This window comes from Thermothelomyces thermophilus, chromosome 5, assembly GCF_000226095.1.
Source record: "Thermothelomyces thermophilus ATCC 42464 chromosome 5, complete sequence".
Lineage (NCBI taxonomy): Eukaryota > Fungi > Ascomycota > Sordariomycetes > Sordariales > Chaetomiaceae > Thermothelomyces > Thermothelomyces thermophilus.
Genome location: NC_016476.1, coordinates 3,794,537 through 3,819,462, shown reverse-complemented (window position 1 = coordinate 3,819,462; position 24,926 = coordinate 3,794,537). Strand labels below are relative to the sequence as shown.

At 57.3% G+C, this 24,926-nt stretch overlaps 10 protein-coding genes across 10 annotated transcripts; 7 read left to right on the top strand and 3 right to left on the bottom strand.

The window, feature by feature from the left end:
• The first annotated feature begins 495 nt into the window (after positions 1-495).
• On the top strand, positions 496-2,370 carry MYCTH_2309477 (uncharacterized protein). The gene is made up of 3 exons (XM_003665524.1): positions 496-1,279; positions 1,369-1,793; positions 1,887-2,370. The coding sequence occupies exons 1-3, from the start codon at positions 746-748 to the stop codon at positions 2,050-2,052; spliced, it is 1,125 nt and encodes a 374-aa protein (XP_003665572.1). The 5' UTR covers positions 496-745; the 3' UTR covers positions 2,053-2,370.
• Positions 2,371-3,546: 1,176 nt separating this feature from the next.
• MYCTH_54709 (uncharacterized protein) lies at positions 3,547-5,652 on the bottom strand (the record flags this gene model as incomplete). Its single annotated transcript, XM_003665523.1, has 2 exons — positions 3,547-4,313; positions 4,596-5,652. The coding sequence occupies 2 exons, from the start codon at positions 5,650-5,652 to the stop codon at positions 3,547-3,549; spliced, it is 1,824 nt and encodes a 607-aa protein (XP_003665571.1).
• A 936-nt stretch (positions 5,653-6,588) lies between these two features.
• Positions 6,589-7,778, top strand: MYCTH_2129417 (uncharacterized protein; the record flags this gene model as incomplete). The annotated part of the gene is made up of 2 exons (XM_003665522.1): positions 6,589-6,657; positions 6,750-7,778. 2 exons carry the CDS (start codon positions 6,589-6,591, stop codon positions 7,776-7,778), a joined length of 1,098 nt encoding a protein of 365 aa, XP_003665570.1.
• A 65-nt stretch (positions 7,779-7,843) lies between these two features.
• MYCTH_2309474 (uncharacterized protein) lies at positions 7,844-9,558 on the bottom strand. The gene is made up of 2 exons (XM_003665521.1): positions 8,581-9,558; positions 7,844-8,419 (listed from the first exon to the last, which is right to left on the bottom strand). Exons 1-2 carry the CDS (start codon positions 9,161-9,163, stop codon positions 8,010-8,012), a joined length of 993 nt encoding a protein of 330 aa, XP_003665569.1. The 5' UTR covers positions 9,164-9,558; the 3' UTR covers positions 7,844-8,009.
• A 2,024-nt stretch (positions 9,559-11,582) lies between these two features.
• MYCTH_54667 (uncharacterized protein) lies at positions 11,583-11,951 on the top strand (the record flags this gene model as incomplete). Its single annotated transcript, XM_003665520.1, has 1 exon — positions 11,583-11,951. A coding segment is annotated over one exon (369 nt), but the record flags the coding sequence as incomplete, so codon positions are not given.
• Positions 11,952-12,599: 648 nt separating this feature from the next.
• On the top strand, positions 12,600-14,278 carry MYCTH_2309471 (uncharacterized protein). Its single transcript, XM_003665519.1, has one exon. It carries the CDS (start codon positions 12,740-12,742, stop codon positions 14,111-14,113), a length of 1,374 nt encoding a protein of 457 aa, XP_003665567.1. The 5' UTR covers positions 12,600-12,739; the 3' UTR covers positions 14,114-14,278.
• A 1,186-nt stretch (positions 14,279-15,464) lies between these two features.
• On the top strand, positions 15,465-17,411 carry MYCTH_2112409 (uncharacterized protein; the record flags this gene model as incomplete). The annotated part of the gene is made up of 1 exon (XM_003665518.1): positions 15,465-17,411. The coding sequence occupies one exon, from the start codon at positions 15,465-15,467 to the stop codon at positions 17,409-17,411; it is 1,947 nt and encodes a 648-aa protein (XP_003665566.1).
• Positions 17,412-17,826: 415 nt separating this feature from the next.
• Positions 17,827-19,265, bottom strand: MYCTH_2309470 (uncharacterized protein). The gene is made up of 2 exons (XM_003665517.1): positions 18,400-19,265; positions 17,827-18,274 (listed from the first exon to the last, which is right to left on the bottom strand). Exons 1-2 carry the CDS (start codon positions 19,162-19,164, stop codon positions 17,990-17,992), a joined length of 1,050 nt encoding a protein of 349 aa, XP_003665565.1. The 5' UTR covers positions 19,165-19,265; the 3' UTR covers positions 17,827-17,989.
• Positions 19,266-20,832: 1,567 nt separating this feature from the next.
• On the top strand, positions 20,833-21,483 carry MYCTH_2129411 (uncharacterized protein; the record flags this gene model as incomplete). Its single annotated transcript, XM_003665516.1, has 3 exons — positions 20,833-20,879; positions 20,979-21,369; positions 21,454-21,483. 3 exons carry the CDS (start codon positions 20,833-20,835, stop codon positions 21,481-21,483), a joined length of 468 nt encoding a protein of 155 aa, XP_003665564.1.
• Positions 21,484-23,386: 1,903 nt separating this feature from the next.
• Positions 23,387-24,648, top strand: MYCTH_2022670 (uncharacterized protein; the record flags this gene model as incomplete). Its single annotated transcript, XM_003665515.1, has 2 exons — positions 23,387-23,454; positions 23,595-24,648. Coding segments are annotated over 2 exons (1,122 nt in total), but the record flags the coding sequence as incomplete, so codon positions are not given.
• Between the last annotated feature and the right edge of the window lie 278 nt (positions 24,649-24,926).

Sequence of the window (24,926 nt, the reverse complement as noted above, 5' to 3'; positions counted from 1 at the left end):
GGCCAATTCCATGCTGCTCTTCCAGTTAAAGAGCCCTCGGCACCTGTCCCTTCGTGTCTGAAGTTCCCTCTCAGTCAGCTCTTCCTCGACCTTTCGAGTCTAATCCAACCCCACCCCCCCCCCCCCCCTTCCCAAGTCCGCCCCCGCGGCTGGCTCACTTCCAAGGAACGTTGTCGCTCTGCGGAACACAGCAGCCACCATGGACATTCTACCACGACCAACCTCAGTTGTGGACATCTTCCGGGACGTCCTGTCGCTGCGCGGCCTGGCGACCCTCGTCTTGCTGTGGGTTGTTTACCGGATCGCCGTGGCGCTGTACAACATCTCACCGTTCCACCCGCTTTCGCGCTTCCCCGGCCCCAAGATCGCAGCGGCGAGTTACCTGTACGAAGCCTACTACGACTGGATCCTGGTCGGACGGTACGGCAAGGTGATCAAGCGCATGCATGACAAATATGGTGCGTCGGGCCCAAGTCCAATGAGAGGGAAAGGGGCGGGGAGAGAGAGGGAGAGGCAGGAAGAGGGCGTGGGGAGTAGAGCAAATTTAGGCTGACAAGAGAGTGTGGCAGGCCCCATCGTGAGGATTAACCCGGACGAGCTCCACTGCTCCGACCCGTACTTCACCGACCAGATCTACGCCGGGCCGGGCCGGATCCGCGACAAGTGGCAACACCAGCTCAACACGGGCGGCGCCGGTCCCGTCTCGGTGACGGGCTTTTCGACGGTGCCGCACGAGCTACACCGGATGCGCAAGGGCGCCATCTCGCGCTTCTTCTCGCGCAACCAGATGCTCAAGCTCGAGGGCGAGGTCTTGGACATGGCTCAGATGGTGGCCGACAAGATGCTCTCCTGGGCCGGCAAGGGGCCCTTCGACGTCAAGGAGGCCTTCAACTGCTTCACCGCCGACGTCATCTCGCAGTACGCCTTCGGCGAGCCCATGGGCTTCGTCGCCCAGGAGGGCTGGGAGCCCAACTTTGCCACCTGGGTCAAGTCCTTCCTCCGGAGCGCCTACATGATGCGTCACAACGTCGTCGCCCGCAAGCTGGCCCAGGTGATGCCCATCATGGCCGACTACCTCGGCGAGGACGTCAAGACGGTCATGCGGCAGATGAACGTCGTCATCCCCGGCTACATCCGGGCCGCCCTCAGCAACCCGGAAAAGGGCCGCGTCTTTGCCGAGCTGGTCCAGTCCGACCTGCTGCCCGAGGAGGAGAAGACCATGTACCGTCTCTCCGGCGAGGGCTTCAACTTTTTGCTCGCCGGGACCGAGACCACCGCGGTAAGTCTGGTTCTCTTCTTCTTTTTTTTTGCTTTGTTCTCGTTCCAGAAAGCTGACACGCTGGGTGATAATACGATACCGATAATCAGGCCACGCTCACCGTCATCACGTACTACCTCCTCTCCCAGCCGGAGATGTACAAGCGCCTGATGGAGGACCTCGAGGGCCTGGACCCGGCCAAGCTCAAGTGGACCGAGCTGGAGCAGCGACCGTACCTGTGGGCCATCGTGCACGAGTCGCTGCGCGTCATGCCGGGCGTCTCGCACCGCTCGGCCCGCATCGCCCGCGACGAGGACCTCGTCTACCGCACCCGCGACGGCAAGAAGGAGTGGGTCATCCCCCGCGGAACCCCGATCGGCATGACCTCCATGATCAACCACTGGGACCCGGAGCTCTTCCCGGATCCGGACGAGTTCAAGCCCGAGCGCTGGCTCGTCGACGGCCAGCCAAACCACAAGCTGCAGAAGTTCCTCATCGCCTTTGGCAAGGGAAGCCGGTCCTGCATCGGCGAGAAGTAAGTCTGCTGCTGAAATAACAACAACGTTCTCCCCCCTCTCTTTTCTGTCTCATGCTGACGCTCGGGATGTGTTCTTTCTCTCCCTTTTAGCCTGGCGTACTGCGAGGTCTACCTCATGGCAGCCATCATGGCCATCCGCGTCCTCCCCCGCGCGAAGCTGCACGAGACCACGGTGGAGGATATCTCGTATGACCACGACATGATCGTCGTTCAGACCAAGAAAGGGTCCATCTCGGTTCGCATCAAGATCGAGTGAAGGGGGGGAGAGAGGGTGTAGGATTACCGGGCCTTTTTTTGCAGGGGTTGCGGGCAGAGTAGGCAGGCCCGCTCAGGGAGTGCTTGGAAACAGAATATGGACCTGCAGATACCCAAGGTTCCTAGCAAGGGGGCGCGTCATTTGTGGAAAACTACCTTAACTGATCATTACATGACTCTACCTTAGTACGTAATAGGGGGATAATACTCTCCGTGCCTGCGTTAGCACCTGGAGCTGCACTTGGTTGTGGACTCAATTGGTGCTCAATAATGCTTGGGCTGGATTGGATCTGACGAGTTCCTAGGTGCGCCATTGTCGAGCAGATGTGGACCTTGTGATATTATATATGTTCATGTCCACCCATTTCAACTGCTCCTCGGTTGTAAAAGATGAAGGGGGTTGAGTGCTCAAAAGGGCTAGGAGGGGGGAAGACATTAGTAGCGCTCCACCCACGCTTACCCCCCCCCCCCCCCCCTCTTTTTCCCCTGAAGCGTCCGCGACCGAGGAGGCCCCATGAGTAAGTGTCTGTCGAGAGGAACATGCGGAGAAACACAACTTCCACCACTCCATTGACCTGTTCAAACCATGTTTTGTTGACCAAATCGTCTCTTCTTCTTCTTTACCTCCTCAAATGAGGCTCTCCACACCTCTGCCCCTCGCCTGCGCCCGGGCGCACTCGAAGACCACTCCGCTCAACGAATTCTCCGATTACAGTCCAAAGGGCCGACTCCTCGTTGCGTCGGAATTTCGACAACGAAGAATCAGGGATGCATTAATCACAATGAGGAAAGTGTCGGAGCTCCCGAGTACAGCCTAGGGGAAAACACTTGACGCTCCGTCTTCTCACTTAGCGGACAATAATCTGGTGGCGCTCGGCGGCGGGCAATGAGCTAAAGAGGATGAGGGCGTCCTTCGCAGGAGGGAAGGACGCGGTGTCTGCACGGATAGTCGTGACGAAGCAGTAATTACAGGAGCAGTTGTGGAATTGCTTGTTTAGCTTGGCTATGCGTCGGTTAAGGAGACATCGTTGAGAGAAAACGAGAAACATTATAAATAGCATTGTATAAGACGATCTAACACGCCTGATTGGGGCTTTCATAACGGTATCGCCGTCGACCGGGAGGTAACCGGCCTTCCACGCCTCCCAAGTGTGGTGCCTCGGCATGACCCAGTTTCTTAACCACTCCGCCCATGCCTTGAACTGCTCTGAAAACTGAAGACGAATTAGGTACGCGGCCTGGGTGTCACACGGTAACCAATTTGACCTCTCAAGACCTCAGACCAACCTAACATGAGGTGAGGCTCACTCACTCTGTAGGCTTTTCAAGGAGATCCATCCCAGTAACCAGAACCCAACGAAAGTTCTTCGTTTCGAGACCGGGGGCAAGCGGCCCATTTTTGCTAACATTCGAGGTACTACATCAGAGGGTTCGAGTCCGAACTGCGGCTCCCAAGAAGAAAACTACCTACTAAAAAGTGCTAGCTATTACGGTTTCATAGCTGGCGATTGGCAGCCGAAAGCCACTGCTGGAGCAGGCGATTCGCCAGACGAGGCAGATCGCGGTACTTCTTGTCGTCGTACGTCTCGTCGATGGCCGCCACCAGCCGCCTCGCCTTGGCGATGGCCAGCCTCTTGCTGGCCAGCGTGCCGACGGTCTTGAGGAATTCGTCCGCCTCCTTGGCCAGCTTGCTCCGTTTCTCCCTCACTGCCACATCATCCGTCCTCTCGGCCTCGCAGAGCGCGCAGTTGCATTCGAAACCCCACGTGGTCATCAGAGCCTCCCGCCTGCCCTCGTAGTCCCCGGTCACGTCGTAGCTCTGCACCAGCTCCTCCCCGGCGGCAATGTCCCGGAGCGCGCGGACCACGATCAGGTCGCCGATGAACTCGCGCTCCGTGTTGGGGACGCAGGAGTGGTTAAAGTAGGCGGCGCGGATCCAGAGCCCCGCAGCGCCGCCGCTGCCGCCGCCGCTGCCTCCCTGTCCCGGTCCTCCCCCTCCCCCGCGGCCGTCCCTGCTGTCGACGCCGAAGCCGTTCCTGGCGACGATGTCGTGCACCCGGAACACATCCACGACCGGGCCGTCCTCCGTCTCCCGCACGCCCTTGGCCTCGCCGCCGTCCCAGTCGCCGTACAGGTCCATCAGGTCCCCGATCAGCGACGGGTTCTTGACCGCCCGCTCCACCACCACCCGCTCCAGCCCGACCGGCGCCACGCGGATCCGGTCGTCCCGCACGTCGTACGTGATGGCCGCCAGCGCGCCGTCTTTCGGGCCCCGCACGACGGCGAACGCCTTCTCGCACATGACCACCTCCCCGGCCTTGATCGCCCGCGTGGCAAACAGACCCCGGCCCATCCCCGGACTGTCCCGCACCTCGGTCGGCCCGGGCCAGGACGCCGCGTCGGTGCCCCGGTACGGCTGGCCGCCGCTGCCGCCCGAGGCTGCGGCGGCGGCAGCAGCGGCGGCGGCGGCGGCGGCGGAGGCGGTGCGGAGGCGGGCGAGGTCGGGCGCGGCCGAGTCGTTCTGCTCGCGCAGGCGGGCGTCGCACCGCGCCAGGTTGGCCGCCGCGCCCTTGTCCTGCGGCATCAGGCGCAGCTGGCGCTCGAACAGGTCGCGGGCCTCGGCGAAGCGCGCCAGGCTGTAGGCGGCGGTGCCGGCGCGGAAGTAGCACTTGGCGTTGAGCTCGGCGACGCGCGCGTCGTCGTCATTAGCGGCCTCCGCCTCGTTCTTCTGCTGCTCCGCCCCTCCTCCGCCTTCCTCTCTGGTCGGGATGAGCGCGGCCAGAGCATCAGACCTGGCCTCGTCAAACTGCCCGAGCAGCAGGTTCACATGTGCGCGGTTACGGTGCAGGTCCCGGCTGAGGTCCGCGGTGGGGAGGCGCGCGGCGAGGGCCAGGCCGGCCGTGTAAGATGCGTGGGCGAGGGGGAGGTCGTTTTTGCCGAGCGCCGTGTTGCCCTTCTGCTTGTGGGCGAGCGCTCGCTTCTCGATCTCGTCTGGAGAGACGTCGGGGGGGAGGGTGGGTTGATCGTTGCCGGCGTCGTGGAGGACGACAAGGTCGGAAGGATGGTCGATGCGGAGCGTCGGCTCGCCCTCCTCGGTGAGCGTAAAGTAGGGTTCCTTGATGATAAAGGTCGATGCCGACTCGAGGACGTCTTTGCCGTGCAGCGTCTTGTGCAGGACAATTTCCAACCGCTCCGTCTCCTCGGCGTCGTCCTGGACCATAGTCCACGACCTAGACGCCAGCGTGACGACCGGACTGGCCCGCTTGACGGACAGCTGGCGCCCGCGGTGGTGAGTTTCGAGGGTGAGGTCGGCCAGCTTCATCGGCTGCAACTCCTTGAGCGGAGCGGTGCAGGGCGGGTATGGCTGCCCGACGGCGAGAGCGGGAATGCTCTCCTTAGACTGATCCATGGACATGCTGCCCATGTCGGCCATCAGCGCGGCCCCGGTCGCCTGGCTGATGGCATCCTTTGCCTGCCTCGGTTCGCGGGCATGGCCGCGGAGTTCCGTCCGCTTCTTGACGTTTTCCTTTACTGTGGTTTGAATGCGTTGTACTTCTTGCTCGGTCAGGTAGACGGTATTGCCGTCCGCTCCGGGGGCCATTTTTATATTTTTCTTCTTCTTAGACCTGGACCTAGACGCCTAATTGTCGCTGGAATCCTAACAGCCCACGATATTTGGTAGTACCAAACAGGCATGTGGTCAAGGCGCGTGGTGGAAATACGTGGAAAAAATTGTGGCTTGCTTAATATCCACAGAAAGCGTCGCCCAACATATGACACCAAAAGAGGCAGTAAGAAGCAAGGTAAAATGGACCAACTAAACTTGAAAGGGTATCTAGATTCTTCTGCAAGAGGGGTCCCCGCCGAAAAATTGGGGAGTGCGGCCGCGCGGGGCAGCTGCAAGGCGGGGTCACTTCTGAGCCTCCAAAACTTTTACGTCGTGAAACTCTCTGAACGTAAAAAAGGTTATTATGCCGAGAAGCTGCTTTGAATGATGACCAGCCGGTTTAGCTCCTAGCGTGGCAACTTACCTCAGGAGCTTTTCAGCTACATCTTACGATGAAGGAACTTCGACTCGCATCTTACGGCCAACAAAGTTGATGAGAAGGCCGGCGGTGCTGCGATATCGCAAGTGGCTGTGGAATCTGTGATGAGTTTGAGTGAGGAAGCTAAGCAGGTCCGAGCACTTTTTGAATTCTATTTAAATGTGCTTTGTATGGGCGTGCTTGCAGTGGGTGGAATATACAGAGTACTACGGAGGAAAATACCGGACCCGCCTAAAACAAACCACTTCTTGTCACCCCACATCAGCATCATGATGTAATTGCAGTCCGGATGTTCCCACGAGCCCAGTCCAGGCACATTCAACGGTCATTTGAACAAAGCATGTGTTGTATTTATCGTTATTATTTTTTTCGCACTCATGTTCAACTTCGGCAAGGGATCGACTATTATATACCGTGCTCTCCGTTACCTGTTTTCCACTGCCCCGGATGATTGCGTATTATCATACGGAGTAAATAGCACCCCAACAAACATGTTATATCAGCTTGCAGGAGACTGCAGATTCGTGGAAAAACAACCTCTTGATGCTGCACCGATAATGGTCACAACAAACTCTGATCTTTCTCCTGTCGGGAACCTCCTCCACACTGTTTCTTCATCTTTGACGAACCCTCTGACCGTTATCACCAATAGAATGACAACCCCCCTTTTTCCGTCAACGAAGCCCACTTGGGCGGCGTCCCGACTCCGATTCCCGACACGCCCCTGACCATCATCTTCCTCGTCCTTTTTACCCTCGCCCTCGTCCTCTCCATCACCTTCTACCAGCTCGACCGCACCCGCCTCCGTCCCGACGACTACTCCGACGACGGCCCCGACGACGACCCCGACGACCACCGCCACTCCTCCCTCTTCCGCCGGCTGGTGCCCCCTCCTCTCCTCCCCGCCCTACGCGCCGGATTCATCCTCACCCGGCTGGCCGCGCTGGCCACCCGGCTCGTGTGGACCTACCACCCGGGGACGCGCGACCTCGAGATGGCGTCGACCATCCTGGCGCCCGCGGGCACCGTGCTGCCGCTGATCGCCAACGTGCTGCTGGCCCGCCGCTTCCTGCGCGACTACGCCGTCTTCGGCCCGCACCCGGCCGTCGTGCGCTCCGCCCGCGCCGCCGTCTTCTGCGCCGTCGCCGCCCTCGTCATGGCCGTCAGCGCCCACGCCGACTCGTACTTCACCCGCGAGCCCGAGGAGCTCGACCGCGGCCGCTCCGTCTGGCTCGCCGCCGAGTGCATCCGCCTCGCCGTCGCCGTGCTGGCCCCGCTGGCCGTCCTCGCCGGCGGCTGGGGCTTGCCGGCCCGGGAGGAGGTCGAGCGGGACAAGCCCCGGTTTGCGGGGCGGGCGGCCATGATCTGCGGGGTTGGGGTGCTCCTGACGCTGCAGCAGGGGCTCAGGACGGGTGTCGCGTTCGAGGGGAGGGGTCCGGAGAGCCAAGCGTGGTTCCTGCACAAAGCGGCGTACTACTGCTTCGTGGACCTGATCGACCTGGCCATCGTGTGCTGGTTCTTGGTCGCGAGAATGGATCCACGGTTCAGGGTGAGACGCCCGACTGCGCTCATGAAGGATAAAGAGTCGCCGGATGGTGCGGGAACGATGGTGCCGGCGTGGTCCGAGAGCTGGCGGGATCGCGTGAATACCGAGATGGAGGTCTTTGGGAACAGTGGATGAAGACAGCCGGCATCAACGGGGTTAATTAATAGTACTTGTTGATATCAAACACCTATATATTGTATTAAACAGTAACCACCTATTAATTAATACAGCCATCGCTACGGAGGATTGATGTATCATCCCTGATGATAATTATCACCTCCAGGAGCGCAAGTAACTAATAATTAGTACATATATCTTACAATTCAATTACATCCGATCCACCCGCGCTGTGGCAGTTTCGAGCCCCTACCAACCCTCGTCGGGTACCTTGATCGGTAGCCGAAGCGTCCTCATCCCCGACTCGTCCGCCCTGGGCAGCTGCCCGGCGCGGATATTCACCTGCAGACTCTCGTGCAGCAGCCGTGGCGCCCCCAGGACCTTGTCCCTGGCGTTCCTCATCTGCACAAACTCGTCCTCGGTAACCCCGTCCCTGACATGCTTGTTCCTTGCTCGGTGCTCGCCGACCGTAGTCCACGGCTCCGGCGCCCTCTCCCCCTCGGGGGGATAGTCGTGCCCAACCCACACCTTGACATGGTCCGGCAGCGAGAGCAGCTTCCTCGCTGACTGATACAGCGCCCGCGCGCTCCCGCCGGGGAAATCGCACCGCGCCGTCCCCAGCGCGGGGTGGAACAGCGAGTCGCCGCAAAAGACGTTGTCTAAAAGGTTTTGTCAGCATCCCCTTTCCCAAGCTTCACTAATTAACCCCAAGGAAAAAAAAAAGAGGACTGAGAAAAAAAATCGAATAATGGCAGAATAAAGACAGAAAGAAGGAAGGAGAAAACAGGATGGGAAAAAAACATGGAAGCGGAGAACTCACCTCCGATCCGATAGCCGACGTGGTCCGGCGTGTGCCCGGGCAGATGCATGACTTGCGCGGGCAGCTGGCCAATCCAGAAGACCTGGTCGTCGTCCAGGAGGAGGTCAAACGCGCCGTCGTACTCGTCGCAGGCGACGCCGTAGCGCTTCCCGAACAGGCCCTGCACCTCGCCGATGCGGCGGCCGATGCCCACCGCCGGCGCCGCCCCCTGGTCGCCGCCGGGTCGTCCCCCTTGCCCTTGCAGGGCGGCGAGCCGTCGCCGGAGGTAGAAGGCCGCCGTCAGGTGGTCCGCGTGCGCGTGCGTCTCGAGCACGTGCGAGACGGTGTAACCCTCGGAGCGGATGAAGTCCAGGAGGGCGTCGGCGGCGGTGGTGGAGATGGCGCGCGTGGTCTTGTCGTAGTCCAGCACCGGGTCGATGACGACCGCGGCGCGGGTCGCCGGGTCGGCCACGATGTACTGCCAGGTGGACGTCTGCGGCTCGAAGATGCTGTGGATTCGCGGTTCTTGCGCTTGTGGCGTCGTCGTGTCGGTGTTGTTTGTTGTTGTTGTGGTGGTGGTGGTGTTGTACCGGCGACTAGGCATTGCTATGGCCTCGGCATTGTTGAAGGCCGGGAGAGGGTTCCCTCCAGGCTTCGCACATGGCCTCGGGAGCCGCTGAATGGTCGAGGTTCTGCATTCGCCGCCATGAGCTCGTTGATGAAGCCGGCGGACTTTGCCAGCCTGGAAACCAGGTTCTATACCCGTAAAAGGTCGATTCGCGGCGAAAGCCGTCGGTAGACGGGTAGAGCACCAACACCGTGCCTCGAGGTGCGCAGTCCGCGGCAGCCCGTTCATCTTGAATCTTGGATTGGATTTCCAGGATTTCTCTCAGTTGAGACGAGATCACATTCACATCTTGATGAGAGCCATTAATTAGCAAGACGGCCGGCATCGACACGGATATTTCAAGATCGAGAGATCCAAGCACCAAGTGGTCATGAGCTAATAGCTTGGGTCTTCTCGGCATCGCGGGCTCCACACCAGTAGCTTGACTTTGCTCGGCGTCCGTCTCTTCGGCCTGTCCCGGTGAATCAGATCGATCTCGCCACCTCTGACCGAGATCCGCTCCGAGAGCCGCCGTTACGGGTTAACTGACCGTAGCCCGCAACTAATTACCCGAGACCGAGAGAGACGACATCGTCAACGCACAGAAGCGCTGTTCGGCACAGATGCACCTGCCTGAACAACAATGACCAGAAAACCTCTCTCTAGCACTCTGACCCTGGTTTAGAAGGCGTCAAAAGTGCACATCTACTGTACTCATCACAGCTGACTGCACTTGATGGCCAAATTGAGAAACAAGAGGCTTGGTCTTGAACTACGTGATGGAGAGGATGGTGGTTGGGAGCAGGGAAAAAGGGGTCTGTAAATGGGAAATCTACGGGCACAAAAAGAAGGGCGGTCTACAGCCAGGCAAGTGGGCAGGTGCGCACACCCAGTTACATATTACACCACATAATCAATAGCTCCACCACAGAGTTTAGTAGTACTCCATAGCTCTGATCATTTGTAAACTTTGAGACTGTGGATTCCTCTGAGAGTCCGCCAATCGATCCAAGGCAGCGTGGCATCATTGCTTGTTTGACTGCAGGTCCAGCGCTAATTAACGGAAACAACTGGCAACTGCTTCTACCAACAGAAAGTAATTAAACACAAGCAAGCAATGACCAATCATCGGGGGGCAAGATCCTCCGCTACCAGAGAGCATAGTCTAACAGCTGATTCAATAATGGGCAATTTTGCTGTGAAGACTCCGAAATCCCTGCGTGGCGAGGGGGCGCAAACTGGACGACGTACCTCTCCCTTAGGGTAGGTAGTTCGTAGTGGATCTCGGGTAAGATTGTCAACCCGACGGAATTCATACCTACGGAATTCATTCCTAACCCAAAGGTCCGCAAGGGAAACAGTGTAAAAATAGAACGATGGCGACACTCGGGTCCCTCTGCGTGATTCCTCACAGGACCATCAGACGTGTTTGCATCTTTCGTCCAGACTCTTGCCTAGCAACCGGTAACCGCGTCAATCATATCAGTCACAAAATGCCTTATACCTTATCACTGGCATCTCCAGGGGAATCGGGGTGAGTTCGCGTACACACGGTTTCATCATGCTATACGGGTCGGTGGCTGTTCAGCCAAATCAAGGAGACTGACAACGGGGATGCGCATGATCAGTTCGAGTTCCTCCGGCAATATTCCAGCGACCCAAACAACACCGTAGTCGGGATCGTGCGGGATAATGAAACCGGAACGTTTGAGAAGGTGTCCAAGGATCCCGACCTGAGTGGGCGCCGCAACATCCACATTCTGCAAGCCGACCTGATTGATCACGCCTCCCACTCTATGCTGGCCGCATTCCCGACACCTAGTACCATGTCCAGTGCTGAAAGGACTTGACAGGCGGCTGCCACCGAGACCGGAAAGATCACCGGGGGGTGTGCATGGACTAATTATGTCATCACCAATGCCGGGTTGGTTTCACACTTCGATGCATTTGACCCCATCGGAGTTCTGTATGCACTCTTCTCTTGGTCTTTGTTTGCTGATTCGCTTATCTTCCAGAAGACTAAAAATGGGCGAAAAACTGACCTGAATACCAGGGGCGAACAGCTTGAGCCTGTTAAGAGATTATTTCGAGGTCAACGTCATTGGGAACATCCACTTCTTCAAACTGTTCGTTCCGCTCATACTCCGGGGCCAGGCGAAGAAGGTCATCTACATCTCCAGCGGCATGGCCGACCCGGAACGCGCCAGACACTATGACGTGGCAGTGGGATCCCTCTATGCTGCCAGCAAGGCTGCCATGAACATGGCCGTGGCCAACTTCGGCCGAGCCCCCGAGGCCGGCGGGCCCAGATGATGACGAGTACGCCAAGTCCTCCTTCAAGATACTCGAGTGGAGGATCAGGACCGCGCCGGCGGGGGACGCGGCCTTCGGTAGCATAGACGCGGCGCTGGTCACGGAGGTGTACCGGCTGACTATTATGCTCGTGTACCTCCACCGGGTGACCGAGAACTCGCGCAGCCAGTGGTTGAGGACGCAGCAGTATATCGATCGGGCCTACGGGGACCTCGCGCAGCTGGGCTCGTGCGACCGGCAGCTCCCCGTCTTCATCCTCGGCTGCGAGGCGCGGAGCGACGAGCAGCGGGCGGTCGTGCTCGATCTCATCGCCAGGACGGAGAAGGGCACCTCCTCGCGCTCCTTCAACTACGCGCGGGAGCTGGTCAAGGCCGTCTGGGTGCAGGATGAGCTGGCCAGCCGCGAGGTCAAGTATTGGGACAAGTTGAGTTACGTCTTGAGCTGCTGCAAAAACCTGCCTACCTTTGTTTAGGAGGACCGATAGAAGCAGGTATGGTTGTTGAATGTACGTACCATAATTATCCAAATGCACACGCAGTACAAGGACCACTACTCCGTACACATCCGGGACTCGGTCCTGCCCCAGATTTCGATGTTTCCTGCCACATTTTTTCCGAGTTATCGGCCGGGGAGTCAGGGGTGGTTGTTGACCCGGCATTTGTTCCGATACCCGCTCCGAGAGCCGTGGGGTTGAAAGTGACCGTGCAGACGAATTGTCACAGCGTGTATCCGAGCACTAATTAGTTACACTCGGCATGGAAAGGTCTGGAATCGGCCAACTGTTGCCTCGAACGTTCAAGCAAGCGCGGCTACGGAAGTCTGTAGGGCTGAACTTTGGCAGCTTATTCACGGATTCTTCCGCGATTCGTGCTTGGATCTTCGTGTACGAGTAAAGTCGGGCCGTGGTGGCGCGCAGAGAACCGAACGACTGGCTCCGAGACTCGGCGATCTTTCTCCACGGACTCCCACGGTTCGGGGACCAAATCCCATGCATGCTTGGCAGCAAATCGCCCCGGACCCACCTCGTTCTTTTTCTTCGGTTGCATGCAATGGCGTGCTCGGGCACGGTTCGTCGGCTGACCCTTGCCCCTTAGCTTGTTTCAACCCTTTGTCAGCCTTTGTGATTTTGCGATATCAATCACTCAAAAATGCCTTGAAAAGTCACTCATTTCAATTAAGACACTCACCTCAGTTCTCATCCAACGGGCCGGGTCTTGGTCACTCACTCCTTTCGCTTCAGACATCAGACCATCCCCCGCCATGAGCCCAAGTCGACTTCTCGCCAGGCAAACAGCCCTGGCCGCGGCCGCCGCCAAGGGCTCAGTTGCTCAACAAAGCCCCGCCGGATATCGGACCTTTGCTTCAGTCTCTTCATCCCCCGTGAGCGCGGGGCGAAATCACAAGGTTGTTGTTGTCGGCGGCGGCTCGGCCGGCCTCCCCATCAGCCATCAGCTCCTGCGCACCGGCAAATTCTCCCAGGATGATATCGCCATCGTCGACCCGGCGGAATGGCACCACTACCAGCCCGGCTGGACCCTCGTCGGCGGCGGGCTCAAAGAGAAAAATGAGCTCAAGCGCCCGCTCCGGTCCCTCGTGGACCCCAAGCTGAAGCTCTACCCGGACTCCCTCGCCACCTTTCACCCCGAGGATAACACCGTCACCCTCGGCAGCGGCTCCAAGCTGACCTACGACCACCTGGTGGTCGCGCCGGGCATCAAGGTCGACCTGGCCAGCATCAAGGGCTTGCCAGAGGCCGTCTCCAACCCGGACTCCAACGTGTCATCCATCTACACCTTCGACACGGTCGACAAGGTCTTCCCGACCATCCGGCGGCTGCGCTCCGGCCGGGCCCTCTTTACGCAGCCGACCGGCGTCATCAAGTGCGCGGGCGCGCCGCAGAAGATCATGTGGCTCGCGCTGGACCACTGGAAGCGCGAGGGGCTGTACCGGCCGGGTGCTGCCGGTGGCTCGCCCATCCAGATCGCATTCGCCACCGGGCTGCCCGCCATGTTCGGCGTGCCCAAATACAGCGCCGCGCTCGAGGCGCTGCGGCAGGAGCGGGGCGTCGAGGGCCTCTTCGCCCACGACCTGATCGAGATCGACGGGAACGAGGCCGTCTTCGCACTGCCCGACGGCAAGGGCACCGTCCGCCGGCCCTTCGACCTGCTGCACGTCGTCCCCAAGATGGGCGCGCACCCCTTCGTCCGCGACAGCCCGCTCGCCAACGCGGCCGGCTTCGTCGACGTCGACGACGCCACGCTGAGGCACAAGAAGTTCGCCAACGTGTGGTCGGCCGGCGACGCCAGCAGCCTGCCCACCTCCAAGACGGCCGCGGCCATCACCGCCCAGGCGCCCGTCCTGGTTGCCAACCTGGTCAAGGCGCTCGAGGGCCGGGAGAGCCAGCCCGGGTACGACGGCTACACCTCGTGCCCCCTCCTCACCGAGTACGGCAAGGTGATGCTGGCCGAGTTCAAGTACGGCGGCGTCCCCAAGGAGACCTTCAACAAGATCGGCTGGGACCAGGCCACCCCCCGCCGCGCCTTCTACCACCTCAAGAAGGATTTCTTCCCGTGGGTCTATTACAAGTCCATGGTTAAGGGTACGTGGGGTGGGCCCAAGGGCTGGATCAACTAATTAGATGGTCGGGGGGATAAACAATAAGAGGTGAAAGAAAAGGAAAATTAAAATGTAATTAACCAAAAGATGAAAAAAAAAAGACAAAGTGAGGATATCACAAAATATTGTGACCTCTAATTACTTAATTAGACACACGTCTACCTGTTGTCGTGCGGAGAAAACACGCCGAGCTTATCGGAGATAATTCCCTGCTTGCCTCGAGAAGCAGTAACAACAACAAAACCATTGCCAACACTCATCTGAGTGCTCATATTTTGATAAAGCCAGCCAAGGCCGTGAAAAATTCATATTGTTGTCAATATCGAGCAGCTGTGTCCCTGCTCTAGAGATATGCCGCTACCTAGGTGGTTTGCAACAGGTTTCTCCGTCCGGCGCTCCTGGATGATCATTTCATCATCGAACCGGCGCCACCCGCATCTCATCTCGCCAACTTTGCGCATTGTTACCCTGCTGTCGCTGTTGGCTTTTTGTATACTAACAGTGACCCTTGAAGGACAATGAAAGCCTCGCCATTGTTACTTTTCTCTTCCCTTCAATCCCGTCTCTGTGTCTCCTCATCTTCTTAGTTTACTACACCAGGCCGGCCTTTTGGGGTTGCAGTCCCCTCATATTCTTTTCGAGACAGCCTAGAGCAAAAGGCAAGATCCTGATTGAGTAAAAGGCCAAGTATTCACAGGCAGGAAACCTCGGACAAAGAAGGTTGTGTCGCGCTCCCCGAGCCTTGTTTCTTTATATATGTAACTGGCCAATGACTAACTGGCGACTCGTGGTATGCTTCCCAACTCACCAACGGAACAGGCAGGGCTTAAGAATATCGATGCCCGTATCCGCACACTGGTGACACCGTACCTTGTGGTCTTCGTGGATTTGGCTTTGTGCCAGCTAGAGTGCACTCAAATTGAGCAAGAAGTTTGGCCCCTCTATCACTAGGATGGTGATCCGAAGGGTGACCTCCAAATATGTTAAAGTTAACTTTCTTTTGCTAAGCCAAACCAGGCCGTCGCGACAGCGGCTCGTCTCCTTTGTCCGACCACATAATAGCGCTCCGGGGCACCGTGTCAATCATTCAATGGTGGTCATTGTTACGTTCTTGGCACCGTGCTGCCCGGGAACCGGAAAGATAGGGCAGTGACATAGCCCAACGTTTTCCTTTGGCACCACTCGCAAACAAAGGGATCGGATTGTTCTTGTATTGTATCTAAGCCCTGTCATTGGATCTTAAATAACAGATTACCTTCCTTTCCCTTAACTCATCTGCTCTCTCTTTCACAGGCACGCGTATCAGAGTATCACTAACTGCCTTGACTCTTCTCCTTCCTCAGTAACACCAATTGAACAAACACGCACGATGGCACAGAACGGCACAAACCTTCACAACACTCCCGCAAGCTGCTGCCAGCTTCACATCAAGATCCCAACCCCTACGCCTTCCGAGGATGCAGACATTGGTGATAGCAATGCCTGGTTGGCACAACACCCCAACGGCTTTCTGATTATGCGCAGTCTAAAAGCCCATCACGGCTTCATCACGAATTCCATGCTCATCAGAAGCATCGACACGGGCGAGCTCTTTGTCAACAAGCGGTTCCGACGGTTTGCACCGTCCATCTCGGACGACGGAACAGGGATCATGCTCGACGGCCGCTTCACAACACTGCACCCCCCCGAGCTACTCTTCTCCACGCTCGAGGACTCGTGCGTCGAGGTCACTCTGCCGGATGAGGGCTACTTCCCCAAGCTGTACGGCTACGGTTTTCCTTTTGGCCAGCCGGGACAGCGTAGGGACGAGGATCCGTCGCCGTGGGACATCTACTCGCTATACTTCAAGCACTACAACGGCGGGAACATCGGCAACCTTGTCGAGATGTACCGCGACCGCCGGAGTGGCGCGCCTATTCCCGAGCCGTTCATCTGGCATGTTATGGAGCAGCTGTCGCGGGCCATCCTGTTTCTGTCTTGCGGAGTCGCACGCGAGGACCTCGACGACTTGCTGTCAAGGTCGTCTTATGGGGAGGAGGAGGACGAAGAAGACGATCATCCGCTGAAGCCGGGATGGAAACCTATCGCCCACGGTGCCATCCTGGAGCGCAACGTGCTGCTGCATTTTCCCGACGGGAACGACGACCCCCTGACCCGCTGCTGCTTCCCTCAAGTAATTCTCGAAGGCTTCGATAAGGCCAGGTTATTATGCAGGGAGTCGCAACATCCGAGGACGGTCCGAAATACCGCCGCTGGCGAAAGTTCCAATGACAACCCAACCCCTACGACTTGGGAGGACGTACAGCTCCTCGGCGACCTGATCGGCCGGCTAGTGACACCCACTTGTCCCGGGGAAGAGGCGGGACGCCACAAGCCCTCAGACTCCTATTACCACTCGGAGATACCAGGGCGCAGAACACGCAAACCCGAAGAGCAGCACCCGGCATACTCGACCGACCTCATCGGCCTGGTCCAAGCATGGCAAAACAGACGCCGCGACAAGTCCCGTCAGCCTTCGAGGCACGTCTGGTGGGCGGACCTGCCAAACAGAAAGCACATAGAGAGCGCCAACTGGCTCCTCCGCCACGTGCTGCCCAAGGCCATAGAGAAGGTGAGACAGTACCGCCGGTTGCATGGGAGTATCTTGCTCGGGAATCGAGTCGAGGACGTGTCATGGGTCATGCCCGACCCTGCCCTGGCGAATATCCCGTTCTCGGTGAACAACGATATCGGCCAGCCGGACGCCGCGCTAGATCTCGTCAGGATCCGCCTGAGATATTTCCTCGGGCCCTACGTGCCGGTGTGGCACCACTATGATGCGGGCGAAGTCTCCGGGAAAAAACCCGTGGAGGGAGAGTCGGAACTCTACACGATCGATGGTGGGCCGGGCAAAACCGAGGTCGATGTCGGGGATGATGACGAGGGCGACATTAACTGGAGCGATAGCGGGAGCGGAAGCAGCTTCGAGACCTCCGACAGCGGTCCCCGACAACCCAAGCAGTCCGCGTCTGAGGCGAGTAAGTGGCACATTAGGACCAAGGGTCGCGGCGTACCTCCGACGGCGACCGTCCTCGCTCGACCATCCCCAAAGTTCCGGACATCGGTAGGCATGACTATGAGGCCCAAGAACACGCCACCGCCACCCAGGGGTCGGAAGCCGAGGGTAACGAGACGGACCGGCGTCCTGCCTACCCGACGATCCGAGCGGATCGCAGCCATGAAGCGCAAGGAGCCGAGTACTCGAGAGCAAGGCGGTTGGGTGCAGGACCAAGACCGATGCGAAGAGCGTGGCGCAAGACGACGGCGACGGCGCTGATTCGGATGGGGAACCGGGTACCCACGCCTCGCCCCGTACCAACGTCCAAATGAGAGCACTCAAAGTGTCACTCGGCTCTCTTGGGAGAAAGCCGAGCGAGTCTGCGATTGGCTTGGTCGACGGCCTAATTAAGTTGGGATTCGAGGGAGAGATGGTGTGGAGAGCAAGAAAGGAGAGAGCTAAAAAGAAAGGGTAAAAACGGAGGGAAAACAAAGTATCGGAGACAACGGGATCACATAAGACAGGTTCGGAAGAGAGCAGCGATAAGTCGTATGACTGGGACGAAATTTCAAATGGTCCATGTTTCCTATTAACTGTTAATTAAGGCTCATAAGGCACTTTGATGAATGATGGGTGAGGAGTTGGTTGTGAGTGACGTCGATGTTCTTTCTTTTTTAGAATTGCGAGTCCTCCCTTTTGTTACAACTCATAATAAAATGACGCTTATGTAGGTGGTGATACTTTGATCTCGCGTCTCTCTGTCTGAGACTTCCAGGCAGGACCCCGGGAACAGATGATCAACTCATTAATTTATGCGATTGTGTGGTTATTATATATTATCTAATAACACCCAGGTCTCACTCGTCCTTGACCTTGAGGACCGCCTTGCCAAAGTTCTTGCCCTCGAAGATGCTGACCAGGCCCTCGGCCGCGTTGTCAATGCCCTCGACGACGTGGAGCTTTGCCTTGACGCTGCCCTCAGCCAGCCACTGCTGCATCTTTTCTTGGTGCTCCTTTACGTATTTGTCCGCGAATCCGGGGTCGCCGACGATGAAGCCGCGCATCGTGAGGCGCTTCGCCACAATGTGGATGAGGTTCTTGACACCATACTGCTTCTCCCGAGGGAGGTTGTACTGCGAGATCTGTTGCCGACGGTCAGCTTCAACCGATGGCCCCGAAAAGATAAGACGATAAAATAAAGGAAGGGAGGGGGGGGGGAGGGGGAGAAAAAAGCAAGAAAAGCCAAAAAAAAAAAAAAAAAACTGACCATGCCGCAAGCTACGATCCTGCCAAAGTCCTTCATGGCGTCGAGGGCATCGGCCAGCTGCTCGCCGCCGACATTTTCGTAGTAGATATCCAGCCCCTCGGGGGCCAGCCGCTTGAGGGCGTCGCTGGTGCGCTCCTTCTTGTAGTTGAAGCCGCCGTCGAAGCCGAGCTCGTTGATGATGAAGTCGAGCTTGTCGTCGCTGCCGACGCTGCCGATGACCTTGAGCCCCTCCCGCTTGGCGATCTGGCCGACGACCTGGCCGACGGCGCCGGCGGCGCTGCTGATGAAGATGGTCTCGCCCTTCTTGGGCTGGCCGATCTCGTGGAGCGAGCTCCAGCCGGTCAGGCCGGGCATGCCGAGGGCGCCCAGGAACAGGCCGAGCGGCAGCCCGTGCGGGTTGTCCACCTTTTTCTGGATCGCCTTGAGCCCGGCCTGGTCGAGCACGGCGTACTCGGCCGTGGGCAGGTGGCCGAGCACGATGTCGCCGGCCTTGTAGGCGTCCGTGTCGGACTTGAGCACCCGTGCGATCGCGCCGTTGGTGATGGGCCCGCCGAGCTCGAACGCCGGCGCGTAGGACTTGATGTTGCCCTCCCGCATGCGCCCGCGCTGGTAGGGGTCGAAGGAGACATAGAGGATCTCGAGAGTCACGCCGCCCTTCGGGGGAGCCGCCGCGGGGTCGAACCCGCGGTCCTCGATCACGAGGTGCTCACCCGGGACAGGGAGCGCGGTCGGGATCTTCTTGAAGATGAGCGTCTTGTTCTGCATTTTGGCGGGGTTGTGATAATGCAGCGGTTGCGGTCTGTTTAATATTAGGGAAGGACAGGGTACGGTACAGAGTGGTGGAGGGGGGGGGGTGTCTCACGACCCGCGTGTTTGGCATTGGGGGGACGTTAGGGCTCCGTTTTATAGCTTCTTGGCTCGGCATTTGGACGTGCCTAAGTTTGTAATCGAAAACGGGAAAAATATCCTGATTACTATTCTTGGGAGATCCACCGTCTCAGCTTCCATAATTACATGCGAACCAGGCGGGAGCTCCTCGTGTGCTGTGGTGGCGTGGAATGTACCTGGGATCCGCAAGGGCCGAGGTCTATCGACGGGTTCGTAATGCCCGAGAGAACCCAACAGAATGGTGACGTTGACGCTCGAACAAGCCAAGGCCCCCACCGGCGCGGGCAACGGTGACGAGGGGGATGTGGATAATAGAGGAGCCATAAAAGTCTCAGATCTCGATATCCTTGCTCAAGTCGCAGGCATCGCCATTTCGCCAGTGCGGAGAAGGGAACTGCACAGATTGGGGGCCGCCGGACTGCAAAAGATCCATGCCTAGGTAAAGGAAGGTAACCATGAAGTACGGACGTACTTCCTTGCAGAGCACGGCCTTGTGGCATGCATTACGTAGTAGGGACTAGGCACTGCTCCACCATTCCGATCACCGAGTGTTCATGATGAAAACAGAGGCGAGGTCCATGTCCCGCCCCGCCAATTCTTTTCTCGGACTTTAAAGTGATTATTAATGAGCCGCTCCCAGCTATACCCGATTTGCTTATAGAATGGACTAGTGTATATTAGTACCCTGGCACTTCCCAAATGCCTCGGCACACACCGCCACCGTGCAGTCGCAGAACGAACAATGATAACCGTGGATCGGGCGACTGAACAGATGGCCGACCAACCTCCACACGTGTAGTGTTGTTTTTCATGGCCCATTCTCCAGCTTCTGGGTGTTCACCGAGTCAATCAACACTTGTTCCCAGCACTCTAATGAATACGGCGTAAACTAATTCATAATAGTCCCGAGCATCTGGGCAGTAATTATCATCTACGAGTAATATTAATTAGTAGCCCATTAATTAATAGGCAATAGGTACCTACCTACCTGAGTTATCGGGCGCGCACCTTTGCACCCTAGGATCTACGCAATGCTCGTGATGTCGATTAGCCATGTAGTGATGTGCTGTAAGTATACCTCATAGAAGGTATTCCAGAACTGCCTGAATATTTGTCGATTGGCTCAGCGCCATGGCAAGAAGAGAAACCCCAAGAATGACGGCGTTCAACCAGCTGATACTACAATAGCAACGTAATTACGTGTAGGTAATCATCAAGCCGGCATCACAACTCATCGGCTTCAAGGACAGCAAGTGCTAGGCCTATCTCAGAGGCGGCTCGATGCATTGCCAGACATGCTCTGTTTGTCCCGATGCCTCCGGATGACTCGCGCAGCAGAACATTCTCAACAAACCGGGAGGATTCGAGGGGAGGGGGGTGAACCCATCTTCCACGCAGTGCCGGGGTGGACGATTCAGTCAAAGGTGCTCCTCAATAGCTATGGCGATAGTGGCAGGCCATTGGCCAGGCGAAGCGGGTGGAAGTTTTAAGCTACTACCAACCGAATGGAGAGCCGACCCGATCTCCGCACTGCAGGATCCCGGCATGCTACGAGTTACGCGGAGCAAGGCAGTTCTTGACGGCCGAGGAGAGTGAGATCACCGGGGCCCTCTTCGCCGCTGGATCTGCTTTACAAGCTGGCCAAGGGGGAAACTGACGCCGGTGCAGGTAACCACGGCGTTCTGCCCCAGGGCTGCCATTGGAACGTCCGGGGCGAGCTATCGCGGTCCGGGAACACTTCACGGCGAGAAGTACGGCAGCTTCCGGGTCAGGTCGGTCAACTACCTCTGGGACTTGCAGCGGCGCGAGGAAAGATACCAAACCAGCTACCTGCGGGATTTGAGGGTTGCCTCGGGATGCACACGAGCACTGACGAGCCGGTCGGCGCCTTTATCGCCTCCGTCGCCCCCAACGGTGGACCTCGAGCACACAAAGAGCCCCTATCCCGGCTACAGGGCCGCATACAACGTCCTGGACTACTCGGTTGCTGTCGTCTGCGCTGGCAGGCCAGATGGTGCCCAGGATCTCCGTGTCGAGACTTCGAACCTTGGGGCGACGTGGGCGCCACGAGCCAGGAGCAAGGTATGCGGTTCCCCTCGTCATTACCGACTCTCTGTTAAAAGTTGCTGTGAGGTAACGTCTGGTGCTGACCCAACTTTGTAACAGATGACCCCGCGCTGTTCCATGAGAGTTTGACCAGACTTCAGGTGGTATATAGGGGGTTGGGAGAGGAAGAGACGTTGGCTATTTTGGAAGAACTCGACAAGACACTTATTGGGGGATGGGTAAATCCTTAACCCTATCACCGATGGGACGTCAACTTCGGATGGTCCTGCTGTCTCTGCGCCCTGTATCCCTAGGTGTCCAGATTGTTATAGCACTACTGTGTTTATTGAGGGCGGAAGTCCATAGCATCGGAGTTGGGAGGTAGAACAACTGTTTACTGTTGCGAGCTACGCATATTGTGAGCACAGTTACGTCGCTTAGCGGAGGTCAATTCCGTGGTGTCTCGCAGAGCTAAATAGGTTAACGTTGACACATATGAACAGTCAATAATGTCCTCTACATCCCATGGATATGTCTTCTCCGTTTGTCTCACCGTGGAACATGTTGTTCAACCTGTAAGTTCCAAATTGCAGTGTCTCTAGGGCGAAGCAAAGAAACCCGCCCTTGAGATCAGATTAGTGTTGGCCAACCAACCAAGCTGGCGAAGGCTGCTCTGCCGTTCAGCCAAGATCAGCAGACTGATTAAACCTACTTATGTTGCGGATCAATTCAAGAGCCCTCTTCTTCTGGTATTGTGTCACCCGTGAAATGAACAATACAAGTTGTCTTGTCTTTTGCCAGCTATCCTTTGGCCCTTAACACCAGATTGCTTTATACTCGAATTTTGGTCTTGTTTGGAGCTCTAATTTATTGATTGATAGTTTTCTCAAGAAACGAATTGCGCGATCCCGGTGGTGAAGGTGTCAATGATAGGTGACTCTGTGACCGCCAAACGCCAAGTCCCTTCCGGCTACCCCCCCCCCCCCAAAAAAAAAAAAAAAAAAAGAGAAAAAAAAAAGACAGCCAGGTAGAGCCAGGGAGAGCTAGCGAAGAGCTTCAAAACCAAAAGACTAGCCCAACCCCTATACACGCGTAACGCGTATATGGATAGCTATATACTTTAAGATACGTAGATTCTAACTCTACTACCTGCTTAATAATATAAGCAATACGCGTAGAGATAGTAATAGGTTTTTTTAGACTTCTAAACGTCTATCCCAATTATTTCTTGGCATATCTTAGCACCTTTATTTAATATCTCTATATATATTGCCTAATTATCAAGTATATAGTATAGTTAGAATCTACGTATCCTGAAGTATATAGCTCTCTAATACACGCGTTATATACGTGTATGGGGTAGGCTAATATTGGGTGTTGAGTTGTATGTTGAACTCGCGTGATTTCTGGCTTGAGCTGCATTTGAAGGAGGTGTAGAGGTCCCAAAATCTGCAACAGGGGACTTGGCGTTTGGCGGCCACAGCCAATAAACTTGAAGTTGGCTACTTTTGGCGGAAGATGTCCTCGCAAGGGCGCGGACATGTAGCCATAATTAGTACTACACAGTACTACGGAAGACGTCCGCCCTCTCAATTGATTACAAATCATTGTCCTTGCTATGCTGCCCCTTGCCTCTTGGGCCCAGAAGAGTCGGTTGCCTTCCAGTTTGGCTACGGCATCATGTGCCTTCCTTGAATAGGTAAAAGGTCTATAACTACTAGAGGTAGTATTTGCTGTCTTCGGCCCTGATCGTCCTCGATGGAACGGTGGGTCCACATAGGTTTCGATACCCTGCCTTTTCGCCTTTCGTTTTTATCTCCTTTCCATTGCGTTCCCCCCCTTTTCTTCTTCCCGACCTTCACCAACCTCTTCGTCCGGTCAAACGATGGCGGTGCCCGAGTCTGAGAAACACGCGGCCAGCTTAACGGCGGACACTCCAGCTGCTCCAAGCGAGCAGACAGACACAGCGCTAGAGATACCGGAGAAAGAGCTGCCTCAAAATGTGAATGGCCCCAACCTGGCGGACATATCAGCCAAACCGGCGGAGGAGCCGCCGCCAGACGGAGGCTTGCTTGCTTGGTTGCAAGTCCTGGGTTCATTCTTCCTCTTCATGAACACATGGTAGGTGTTTCGCTCCCTTTGATCTTTCGCAATTTGGTGCTCCATCCTTATTATTACTTTACTGTAATGTACATACATACTACTGTACATGTTTATGTAAAGGAGTACAGACCGTAATGCCAACCAGCAACATCAAAAAGGGGTCTTGTGAACTCCTACGGCGTGTACCAGACATACTACCAGCTCGACCTCCTGCGCGACAAGACGCCCTCGCAGATCTCGTGGGTGGGGTCTTTCCAGGCATGTCTGCTGCTCATCGTCGGCGTCGCGACCGGACCCCTGTTCGACCTAGGCTACTTCTACCTGCTGCTATGGACGGGCTCCATCCTCGTCGTGCTGGGCCTCATGATGACGAGCCTGTGCACGAAGTACTGGCAGGTGATGCTGGCGCAGGGCCTGGTTCTCGGGCTCGGCTTCGGGTGCCTGTCGGTGCCGAGCGTCGCCATCGTGTCGACCTACTTCTCGAACAAGAAGGCTTTCGCCACCGGCGTCGCCGCCACAGGTAGCAGCATCGGCGGCGTCATCTACACCTCCACCTTCTCCCGCCTACAGCCGCGCATCGGGTTCCCCTGGGCCACCCGCGTGATGGGGTTCATCGCCCTGGCCGGCCTGGCCGTCGCCTGCGCCGTCCTGCGCGTCCGCGTCCTGCCTAGGTCGGTCCGTCGCCTGCTCGAGCCGCGCGCGTTCCTCGAGGTGCCCTACGCCAGTTTCACCGTCGCCCAGGTCGTCGGCACCATGGGCACATGGGTTCCCTTCTACTACGTCAACAGCTACGCCATCCAGGCGGCCGGCGTCGACCCCGACCTCGCCTCCTACTTGACCAGCATCCTCAACGGCACCTCAACTCTGGGCCGGCTGGTGCCCAACTACTTCGCCGACCGCACCGGCCCCTTCAACATCATGCTGCCCGCGTCCGCCTGCTCGGCCCTGCTGGCGTTCTCATGGATCGGCATCCGCTCGCCGGCCGGCCTGGTCGTCTTTTGCGCGCTGTACGGCTTCACCTCGGGCTCCTTCGTGTCGCTGCCCGCGCCCGCCATCGCCTCGCTGACGCCCAGCCTTAGCGTGCTCGGCGCCCGCATCGGCATGAGTTTCTCGCTCACCGCCATCGGCATCCTGGTCGGAAACCCCATCGGCGGCGCCATCCTCCGGAGCGGCAGCGGCAGCGGCTGGGTCGGCCTGCAGTGCTGGGCCGGCGCCACCACCGCCGTTGCCGCCCTGGCTATCCTGGTCGCCCGCTTCGCGAAAAATCCGAAACTGCTCGGCAAAGTCTAATTAATTAGTCGTAATGCCGTAGATACCTATATATCGTAGCTGAGGTGGGTCTTGTCTTCAAGTGTGTATTTCATCGAAGGCACCTCAGGGAACCATCGTGCCTGACTCTGTGGTCCGTACGTAAGTAAGGGGTAGTAGGGACGGTCCTGTAATAACCCAAATCCAGAACTGGATGTTTGCATGAGACCTCTTACCATAAA